Raw genomic sequence first — 12,030 nt, forward strand, 5'->3', positions numbered from 1 at the left:
CACTTTTACACCATGAAGGAGTAATGGTTTTTTCTTAATGAGTAATGCCAGAAACAGGCAAACCAACCAGGTTTTCAAAAAGTATAGCAACTTAAACTTACACAGCTTTAGCTAACTCAAATGTGAATTCTACAAAGGATAATAAGGCTCAAAGACCACAGAGTTCCTTGGGATCTCCTGAGAAGACACTATTCACTGTGGCCTTTAAGGTTAATCTCCTCCTCCAGCTCAGTAAGAAGCTAGTTTAGCAGGTTCTTCTACACAGAACTTAGGCCACAGCAGAGACTGAGTTCTAGAGAAGCTCCCTTCCCAACAGGGCTGTCTCCTCATGAAGGACAGCACCAGTCACACTGTCACCTGGATGCTTCCTTGCTCCTGGACTCCCATGAAAGACTATCTCCCGGAGCCCTTTCCATGGGGCCCCACCATGAACACACTGCTCTCTGGTATATGAGCTCTGTCAGTTGTGTATGCTCTGCTGAGGTGGCCCAATACAAGAAAGTCATACCTGTGTGTGTGCTTTCTATGCCCTTTTAGACAATTTAAAATAAGACATGACGTTCTCAATTTGCAAGGCAGAAAAATAAAATTAACATTGATGCTGTGTGCTTTTAAAGGACAGGAAAAATAAAAGAAATAAAATGATCTGGATGCCCTTCTTCTTTCCAATCAAAACAATGCAATCAACATAGAAACTGAAGAGTAAACCTTTGAATTCTATACCACAAGAAAAAACTACAGCTAACCTACTAGGTTACTTAAGACAATTATGAATATATACAGAAAGGATATCTTCCTCAATTTGAGATCCCAATTCTTCCTCATCAGCTCCAATGGCAACGTAGTCATCTAAAAATAGACATAAAAAATCATCAAGCTATTGTAACATTAAAAAAAATTCCAATAAAGGAATTAAACTGCATTCCTATTTCTTCAACCCCATTTGCCTTATACAAAAAATTCTTTTAGTTCAGTTTCATTTAAATCTGGTCTCTTAGTACCCACTAAACTCTTCCTCTGAGATTCACCTAATATCCACAGTGCTCCCGCATTGATGATTCCTTATCCCTCAGGAGTGGGGAAGTAATTGATCTAGCAGGCAATTCCTCATTTCACAATTCCATAAATTCTGGTTGCTCCAGCAGAGTAGAGAAAGTTATAGAAAGAACTGTCTTGTCTCCTGTGACTCAGGCTTCAATGCAAAGAAACCATTCATTTCATCTGCCAATCACATTTATGGACACACTCAGAAGAATCCTATATGAATATTCAAAAGGATAGAACGAAATAGAAACTAGGGAGAAAGCAGAAAAAAAAAAGACACTAAAGGAATCAAAGCAGAAAAGGCAGAGTAAGGAGAAAAACAGGTTAGATGAGCTATGGTTCAGAACAACAGAAAAGAAAAAGGATATGGATTTGGATAAGCTGATAAACATTCCTGTATATGAAATGCTAAAAAACAAACTTTTACTTGCTAAAACTGGGTACCATGAAATTAAGTTCCTACATATAAATTTAGATCTCTTTTCCACTTTAATAGAGTAGAAAATGAAACTATGAATATAAAATTTATATACAAATACACATGCATATATGACTTGCCAATTCAGTATTATTAACTCATAATCTGAGGGCAGAGTAATTAGTTTGCAGAAAAATGCAAGGAAATGAAAGATTTGTAGACAAAAAGTTTATATTACTATTAATTTAGGAAAACAGCCATATATTAAATGCAATCTATTTCTCACATTACTCAGAAATGAGCAGATGCCCAGTGTGCTTTCTCCTCCTTGCTTCAGGGACCCCTATTAGCAACAAACTACTTCCTGAGTAAAGCAGATGTGGTCAACTCTCAATGCGATGACGCAACATGAGGTGGTGATGGTAGTGGTAGTGATCAAAAGGCTAAGAAATAAAAAATGTAAACTAAACTTACCTCCTGTTCGGAGAGCAGCAGCCAGCATCTCCCTACACTTTAACCGCACAGAATCAGAAGTGCTTGGTGCCCGAGGAAAAGATGAAACGTAAGTATCTCGAGCATTTGTCTCATCCTTTCTGTTGCTCACGTTGCCACTGGAGCTACTAATACACACATGTGCACACAAATACCAAAGAGAAAGCAAGGAAAATGCTTTTAATGTAACATTAGCACCATTCTCAAAATGAAAAATATTTTGGCCTAGATAATGACAGTATTTCAATGACTTTCATGAGACAAAAATTTTTGTATGCAAAATTAAAGTTAAAATTTTTAAATTTAGTAAAGAGTTAAGTCTCATGTCTTTGTAATTACTGCACCCTGATTCTTCTTTTAAAAGTAAAGCAATATTTTGAATGAAGAAAATATACGTTCAGTAAATGCAAAGTACAGATCTTGGTTTCAGGACAAGAGTGAATGGATGAGACCAGAGAATATGGCAGCTTTCAACTGAAAGAGGCAGGGAAAAAACATTTTAAAAACCTTGTTCCAAAGAGACACTCTCTTCAGAATAAAAGCCATGTGCACTGAGAAATGAGTTGTGGGAATATGAAATTAAAAAGTTTAAATTTCTCCTCAGTAATATCAACTGAATCTGGATGTCAGGACAGTTTATTAACTTTCCAGTCAACCCAATCATTTCAATTGCTTCTGATTAACTTTTTATATTAGGTTTTCAATAAAATAAGTTCTTTCCAAATTATTCTTCTGTTTTCAATTACATTTTACCAAATTAAAAACATTTGCCAGGGGCCGGCGCTGTGGTGCAGTGGGTTAACGCCCTGGCCTGAAGCTACGGTTCGAGTCCCGGCTGCTCGACTTCTGCACCCATGTGGGAGACCGGGAAGAAGCTCCTGGCTTCGGATCGGCACAGCTCCAGCCGTTGCAGCCATCTGGGGAGTGAACCATCGGATTGAAGGCCTATCTCTGTCTGTCTGTCTCTCTCTCTCTGTAACTCTTTCAAATAAATAAATCTTAAAACAAAAACAAACAAACAAAAAAAAATGCATTTGCCATAAGCATTCTCAAAACTAGATTAAATCATCCTCTCTCCAAAGATCTGATTTGCTATAATGCTGCCATCTCCTAAAATACAATTACTGTTAAGCTTTAGGAACACGTCACTGTGAGTAAGACAGTCACCTAAACCTTCTAGCTTTAGTCAGTTCCCTCCTAAAGCTTTCTCTGATATACCCAAAGTACTGGCTGCATATAGGTTTGTACATGATGACTTCTCATACATTCTCCCAAGTAGACTATTTCGTCAGAGTACAAACTAGGATTTACTCCTCTTTGTAATTCACTATGTAGCACAGTGCCAGCATAGTGCCTGTCAGTGATAAATAAACAAACCAATGTTAAAAAATTTAAAAACCACATAATAAATACTTTAAGTACTTCTGCTTCTCTGTGCTTGTAGCCAAATGCCTAGCCCAACCACTAGAAACTGCTTGGGCAGACTGATGGAGCCTCTTCCTCACTAATTTTACTATTGTGGGCCCCACTCTTATATTCTGGTGCCTCTTTTTAAGCATTTAAGCATGTAACTTTCTCAAATTTTTGCACTCAAAATGTAGAACCTTGATCAGTTACAAGTCACTTAGACTGAACCTCTTACCTTCCTTTAGATTAAACCCCTGACTTGTTTCTCCAGTCTTCTTTATTTCCTTAAGTGTGCATTTGTATATGTGTAGGCAGATACCAATCACTTTATCAGTTTTCATACATGCTAATTCTATGCTTTTGAGGATAGGCTCTGTGTCTAAACTTAAGTATACAAAACTATAAAAAACATTTGTACTTTTATATGTTTAAGGAATTAAATCAATAACTCTGAATGTAACACAACTGAAGTATGTTTAAAAATCCTAAGTTACAGTCTGTACTTTTCAAAAATATCAAGGTCAGGGCCAGTGCTGTGGCATAGAAGGTTAAGGCTCTGCCTGGAGCACTGGTATCCCATATGGGTAAAGTTTGAATCCTGGCTGCTCCACTTCTGATCCAGCTCCCTGCTAATGGCCTGGGAAGGCAGCAGAAGATGGTCCAAGTGCTTGGGCCCCGGTACCCATGTGGGAGATCTGGAAGAAACTCCCAGCTCCTGGCTTCAGATCTGCCTAGCTCAGGCCATTGTGGCCATTTCGGGAGTGGACCAGCAAATGAAAGACCTCTTTGTCTCTCCCTTTCTCTGTAACTCTGCCTCTGAAATAAAAAGTAAATCTTTAAAAAACAAAATAAAAACAAAAATTAACTGAAAAGTGATCTCTATTAAATATAAAAGTGGGAATAAGAGAGGGAGGAGATGTACAGTTTGGGACATGCTCAATCGGACTTGCCCCAAATGGCAGAGTTAGAAACGTGCCAGGGGATTCCAATACAATCCCATCAAGGTGGCATGTACCAATGCCATCTCACTAGTCCAAGTCATCAATTTCAGTTCACAATTGATCATAATGATAGGTTTAAGAGTCAAAGAGATCACATAAACAAGACTAGTGTCTGATTATACTATCTGATAGAATGAAGGAGAAAACGATCCAACATGGGAAGAGGGATAGACAGCAGATTCATAGAATGGCAGATGTCCTAAACAGCACTCTGGCCTCAGAATTAGCCCTTAAGGCATTTGGATCTGGCTGAAGAGCCCATGAGAGTATTTTAGGCATGGAAAACCAAGACACTCTGGAAAAAAAACAAAACAAAACAAAACAAAACAACTAAATGAAAGATCTCTGTGAGTGAGATTCCAGTAGAAAGAACGGGCCATCAAAGAAGGAGGTACCTTTCTCTGAAGGGAGGAGAGAACTTCCACTTTGACTATGACCTCATTTAAATAAGATCAGAGTTGAACATGCTTCCATAGCCTTGGCAACTCATGACAAGAGACTAGGGTGATTACTGACGTCATAAACAAGAGTGTCATTGTTAAGTCAACAACAGGAGTCACTGTGCACTTACTCCTCCTCTTGTAGGATCTCTGTCCTTAATGTGTTGTACAATGTGAATTAATGTTATAACTAGTACTCAGTGGGGGTGCAAACTGTTGAAATCTTTACTTAATTTATACTAAATTGATCTTCTGTATATAAAGATAATTGAAAATGAATCTTGATGCGAATGGAATGGGAAAGGGAGCGGGAGATGGGAGGGGTGCAGGTGGGAGGGAAGTTATGGGGGGGGGGGAAGCCATTATAATCCATAAGCTGTATTCTGGAAATTTATATTAAATAAAAGTTAAAAAAAATATCAAGGTCATGAAAGATAACAATAGACTGACGAACTACTCCAGATTAATATACAAGTTCTTAGAAAATACACTGATGTATTTAGGGACATACAAGGCATAATGTCTTTTTGTATCATTAATGCAATATTATGAAAGTCAAATTATTTCAAAATAAAGAGAAAAAAACTCCATAGGCCAGCACCACGGCTCAGTAGGCTAATCCTCTGCCTGCGCGCTGGAACTCCAGGTTCTAGTCCTGGTTGCTCCTCTTCCATTCCAGCTCTCTGCTGTGGCCCCGGGAAGGCAGTGGAGGATGGCCCAGGTGCTTGGGCCCTGCACCCACATGGGAGACTAGGAGAAGTACCTGGCTCCTGGCTTTGGATCGGCACAGTGCGCCGGCCATGGCGGCCATTTGGAGGGTGAATGGAAGGAAGACCTTTCTCTCTCTCTCTCTCACTGTCTAACTATGCCTGTCCAAAAAAAAAAAAAAAACAAAAAACAAAAAAAAAAAAACTGCATAAATTTTTTATTAAAAACTGCTATTTAACCCTACCATTTTTAATATCAAGTACAGTTAGTACTGATACAAAGTTATTTCAAAAAGTTTTAGACAACAGAACTAAGTTTATTTTGATGCAAAAAAAATTGAAATCCATGCATAGTTTTTTCATAAACTTTCTGAAGGCCACTTATAATCATTACTTATGTATATCCCCTATTCTGACAACACAAGGGACACTGCACAGTGCAAGATATGGGACAGAAAAGAGTAAATGCAAAGACTGCATAGAAGCTAAGGAACAATTTGAACCCTTCAATTCTGAGTTTCAGATTTTGAGTTATGATAAATAGCTAAATTTGTAAGGGGAAAGAAAGGATAAAAAGGAGAATGAAATCTAGGGCTGAAGTAAGTCTAAAGAAGAAATGTGATAAAGAGATGAAATAAGAGACAAAATAATTTTTACTCCTAGTCAGTACTTGGTTATTGATTCTTTTTTTTCTTTTTTCATTATTGATTCTATCAGTGATGATCCCAGCAATCCCAATTAAATTTTATTATGTATAATATAAATAATTTCTTCTTATTTATGCAGTATCTTCTACTTCTTTTATAAGTGTTCAGGATATCTTGTAAAAGAAAACAAAACCTTCGAATGATTGGCTACATACAATTACCAGATCCCTACAATTCCAAAACAGGAGGAGGTGTATAGATATGCTAGATATGCCATAAAGCCACGCAGGAAGTGATGGAGCACTTAGAACTTTCAACAGACATGAATTTCCATAAAGTGAAATACCTTTCCTCTCTTGCCTCAGGGCTATTCTGTGATGTAATTGCAGGTTCTTTTTTCTTTTCTTCAGGGTCTTTTTCTGTTGATGGTCCATCTAAAAAATTTATGAAATCCCTAAGTTAGCACTGCTAAAAAAAGAGAAAACAACTGGAGTACTGAGTGTCAATAGGCTATTAATAACCCCTCCCCCAAAACTTAAAATTCTGTTTCCCACAAGTAAATGAAGTTTATATAGTAAGCTATTATTTTTTAGCACATGTACTTGGGTTTTTCACAATGCATGTTCAGCCAAACACTCCCAAATAAATTCTCTCATTTGGTGGGAACTACAAATTCATATGCCAATGAGAAAGAAAGTATAAAGAACAAAGAAAGGAAAGAATGCAGAAAAACATCAGCACCATCATTTAAACAAAGAAAGCACAAATCATATATAGCAATATTGTTTTAATAATTTTCATAAAGTCAAAAAATGTAAGGTGGCACCCAAAATGTAAACAAATGTTCTGAGACAATAAACCAAGAACATTTTCACAGAAAACACCTCAGGATTGGTAAGACCTACCCAGCACCTCCTCTGTCTTAACTTATCTGTAAAGTAATACAGAATACACAGTTTTAAGATTCGAAGAGGTAATAGACACTGTAAAATAATGTATTTAAAACAGGTTGAGTCAATGTAACACTTAGCACAGAATTTTAGAAAGATTCATTTTATTTAAATCAACCACAAATGCCCACAGAGGCTAGGTTGAGAAAATATTTGAGTGCACTGCAGAATCACCTCACTTAATATATTTTGCTCCTTATCTAAGTAAAACGGGCTATGTAAGTTAATTCTTCACATCTCTGGATAGGATACAGAAATCATTTATTCTAAAGGATATCCGGATCACCTATGGGACTTCTAAATGTATCCTCAAGCCAAGCTCCAATCCAGAGCCACTCAATCTGAATTTCTGACAGTGAGGTACAAGCATCATAGTTTTTTAAAGTTCCACAGATAGCTCTAATGTACTATCTAGATGAGAATCACTTATAGAAAATGGTCCAAAGACTGGTGCTGTAGCTTAGCAGGTAAAGCCATCACCTGCAACACTGGCATCCCATATGGGCACCAATTTGAGTCCTGGCTGCTCCATTTCTGATCCAGTTCCCTGCTAATGTGCCTGGTAAAACAGTGGAAGATGGCCCAAGTACTAGGGCCCCTACCATCCACATGGGATACCCAGATGAAACTCCTGGCTCCTAGCTTTGGTTGGCCCAGCCCCAGCAGTTATGGCCATCTGGGGAGGAGTAAACAGCAGATGCAAGATCTCCCCTACTCTCCTGCCCCTTGTGTTTGTTTGTGTGTGTGTGTGTGTGTGTGTGTGGCCTTCTATGTAACTCTGCCTTTCAAAGAAATAAATCTTTAAAAAAAATAAATAAATAAACTGTCCTTAAAAAAAGGTCCAAATCACAACTGTCGAGTGACCTGTAAGCCCTCTATAACATGTACACACCAATTACTAACTGTGTTGCACCCTGTTATTCTATAATTCACCTTGAATATCTCAAAGATGAAAAGTGCTATCATACTGTGAGGCAGAAAACAGAGATTAATAATGACATGATAAGGGTAACAGGGATTTACTTAAAGGGAGAAGGTCTTGGGGCCGGAGCTGTGGCATGGCGGGTGAAGCAGCTGTCTGCAGTGCCGGCATCCCATATGGGCACCGATTCAAGACCCAGATGCTCTACTTCCAAATCAGCTCTCTGCTGTGGCCTAGGAAAGCAGCAGAAGATGGCCAAGGCGTTGGACCCCTGCACCTGTGTGGGAGACCCGGAAAGGAACCCCTGGCTCCTGGTTTCAGATCGGCACAGCTCTGGCTATTACAGCCAATTGGGGAGTGAATCAACAGATGGAAGACCTCTCTCTCTCTCTCTCTCTGCATTTCTTTCTCTTTGTGTACTCTCACTTTCAAATAAATAAATAAATTTTTTAAAAAAAATAAAGGGAGAAGGTGATGAAATAAGATCAAGCAAGGATACGGAAATAAAAGTGATCTCCCACACAGCTCTGACACAGTCTACCTGATACAGAGCTGTAAGCAACCAACAACAGTCAGCAAGGAAGTGCTCCAACTCTGAACACAAACTGCCTACAATCTGATCCCAACTCAGCCATTCACCAATGATTCAACTGTGTGCAACATATACTTCAGATGCTTCATCATAAAATAGGATCGTAATAGCACCTATCATACTGGGTTGGTGTGAGGACTAAATCAATGATTAGCATGGTTCAAGCACTCAAAAATGTGCTGCCTAGCAGCAGCAGCAACAGTCAACCTTCTAGAAATATAGCTAATCATCTAAAGGCACTGGGCTAGAAAGAAGTTCATCAAGACATTATTTCTAACAGCCATAAAGTTAAAAACAACAAATCCAACAATAGCCAGGTGAGATTAGATTATGGCATAGTTGGGGCCGGCACTGTGGCACAGTGGGTTAATGCCCTGGCCTGAAGCACTGGCATCCCATATGGGCGCTGGTTCTAGTCCCAGCTGTTCCTCTTCTGATCCAGCTCTCTGCTATTGCCTGGGAAAGCAGTAGAACATGGCTCAAGTCCTTGGGCCACTGCACCGCTTGGGAGACTTGAAAGAAGCTCCTGGCTCCTGGCTTCGGATCAGTGCAGCTGAGGAGTGAACCACTGGGTGGAAGACCTCTCTCTCTCACTCACTCTCTCTCTCTGCTTCTTTTCGCTCTGTGTAACTCTAACTTTCAAATAAATAAATCTTTAGAAAAGTTATGGCATAGTCACTGGATGGATTATCCTGAAGCGAGTAAAAATGACAGTTATGATAGAATACAAACTATTTTCATAAAAAAAGGACAATTAACTATACTTGCAGCATAAGTAAAATTATAGCTGAAGTAAAAAAAAAAAAAAACACAAGAAATTCCAATAAGATATTAACTTATCATTGTATTCAGAGACAGACACAAGGATGATTTTCCCCTCCAATTCTCTAAAATCCATTTAATAAACATTTAAAAATTTCAACAAAGTTTTTATAAAACTTAGAACTGAAATTAGATGCTTCTAAGAAATACAAAAAGCAAATAAAACTTCTGTAAGTCTAAGACTGAACAGAACCACAATGTCCACTCTTTCCTCCCACAAAAGTAAATCATCTTTCTAGAAATAAAAATATGTGGTTATGTATACGGGGGCTGGTGCTGTGCCACAGCAGGTAAAGTGGCTGCCTGCAGTGCTGGCATCCCATATGGGTACCAGTTCGAGTCCCAGCTGTTCCACTTCCAATCCAGCTCTCTGCTATGGCCTGGGAAAGCTGCAGAAGATGGCCCGAGTGCTTGGGCCCCTGCACCCGTGTAAGAGACCTAGAAAAGTTCCTAGCTCCTAGTTTCGGATGGGTCTTGTTCCGGCTGTTGCAGCCATTTGGAGAGTACACCAGCAGTGTAAGACCTCTCTGCCTCTGCTTCTAACTCTGCCTTTCAAATAAATAAATAAATCATTAAAAAATGTGGGCCGGAGCCGCAGCTCACCAGGCTAATCCTCTGCCTGCAGCACCAGCACCCCAGGTTCTAGTCCCGGCTGGGGCACTGGATTCCGTCCTGGTTGCTCCTCTTCCAGTCCAGCTCTCTGCTGTGGCCCGGGAGTGCAGTGAAGGATGGCCCAGGTCCTTGGGCCCTGCACCCGCATGGGAGACCAGGAGGAAGTACCTGGCTCCTGGCTCCAGATCGGCGTAGCGTGCTGGCCGTAGCGGCCACTTGGGGAGTGAAACAATGGAAAAAAGGAAGACCTTTCTCTCTGTCTCTCTCTCTCTCACTGTCTAAACTCTGCCTGTCCAAAAAAAAAAAAAAAAAAAAAAATTGTATATATAGTTCTCACTCAGTTTGTTTTTTTTTTTTGTTTTTTTGTTTTTTGTTTTGACAGGCAGAGTGGACAGTGAGAGAGAGAGACAGAGAGAAAGGTCTTCCTTTGCCGTTGGTTCACCCTCCAATGGCCGCCGCGGCCGGCGCGCTGCGGCCGGCGCACCGCGCTGATCCGATGGCAGGAGCCAGGAGCCAGGTGCTTTTCCTGGTCTCCCATGGGGTGCAGGGCCCAAGCACCTGGGCCATCCTCCACTGCACTCCCGGGCCACAGCAGAGGGCTGGCCTGGAAGAGGGGCAACCGGGACAGAATCTGGCGCCCCGACCGGGACTAGAACCCGGTGTGCCGGCGCCGCTAGGCGGAGGATTAGCCTAGTGAGCCGCGGCGCCGGCCTCACTCAGTTTTCTATATGATTGGTTTTAATCACTTTTAAAAATGCAATTACATTTAAAATTTAAACTATAAGCCTAGAGTTTTGGTTTGTCATTACAGACCAGACTTAAAATTAATTCTGAAACTATTTCAAATCTGCACAAATATAATAAGAGTAGTACAAAGGGTTGGCACTGTGGCTCAACAGGTTAAGTAGCTGTTTATAAGGGCTAACATCCCATACCACAGTGCCAATTCAGGTCTCAGCTGCTCTGCTTCAGAACCAGCCTCCTACTAATACATCTCGGAAGCAACAGATGATGGTTCTAATACTTGGGCCCCAGCCACCCAGAGCTCCTGGTTACTGCCTTTAGTCTGCCCCAGACCTGGTCATTTCAGCTCTTTAGGGGTTGAATTAGCAGATGGGAAACATCTACCTCCCTGTTTCCCTCCTTTCCTCCTTCTCTCCCTTTCTCTGAAGTTCTGCCTTTCAGATAAATAAATAGAAATATTTTTAAAAGGTTGCATTTTTTTTTAAAGTAAGAAGAACAGTACAAAGAACTTCCAAAGACCTTTTACTCAGATTCTGCCACTGTTAACATTGGCACATTTGCTTTCTATTCCTTTATTTCCTAAGAAGTAGACAAGATGTACATGCACACAAATACTCACATGCACAGACATCTTTCTTTTGGATCATTTGAAAATACGAAACAAACATCATGCTGTTTTATCCCTAAATACTTTGCTGGGTATTTCCTAAGAATAAAGATATTTACTACAACCACAGAAAATAACAAGTAAGCTTAACAATGGTACAATATTAACTAGTCTAGCCGGTGCCGCGGCTCAATAGGCTAATCCTCTGCCTAGCGGCGCCGGCACACCAGGTTCTAGTACTGGTCAGGGCGCCGGATTCTGTCCCGGTTGCGCCCCTTCCAGGCCAGCTCTCTTGCTGTGGCCCGGGAGTGCAGTGGAGGATGGCCCAAAGTCCTTGGGCCCTGCACCCCATGGGAGACCAGGAGAAGCACCTGGCTCCTGCCTTCAGATCAGCGCAGCGCGCTGGCCATGGTGGCCATTGGAGGGTGAACCAACGGCAAAAAGGAAGACCTTTCTCTCTGTCTCTCTCACTGTCCACTCTGCCTGTCAAAAAAAAAAAAAAAAAAAAAAAAAAAAAAAAAAACTAGTCTACAGACCAAGTGTATCAACAACTATTTTTTTTTTCTGCCATAGCAAAACATTTTTTTCTGGTCCAGAATCTAGCACCATAATCATATGCTGTATT

The 12,030-nt window shown here is 40.3% G+C and overlaps 1 protein-coding gene across 3 annotated transcripts in view; it reads right to left on the reverse strand.

The window, feature by feature from the left end:
- TCEA1 (transcription elongation factor A1) overlaps positions 1–12,030 on the reverse strand; it is a 69,012-nt gene that overhangs the window by 12,877 nt on the left and 44,105 nt on the right. For all 3 annotated transcript variants that reach the window (XM_008255530.4, XM_051844488.2, XM_051844487.2), the window contains 3 exons: positions 6,503–6,590; positions 1,937–2,082; positions 793–849 (listed from right to left, as the gene is read on the reverse strand). In XM_008255530.4, the coding sequence (XP_008253752.1) occupies positions 793–849; positions 1,937–2,082; positions 6,503–6,590 (291 nt within the window). The remainder of the gene's footprint in view (positions 1–792; positions 850–1,936; positions 2,083–6,502; positions 6,591–12,030) is intronic.

Source organism: Oryctolagus cuniculus, chromosome 6, assembly GCF_964237555.1.
Source record: "Oryctolagus cuniculus chromosome 6, mOryCun1.1, whole genome shotgun sequence".
Lineage (NCBI taxonomy): Eukaryota > Metazoa > Chordata > Mammalia > Lagomorpha > Leporidae > Oryctolagus > Oryctolagus cuniculus.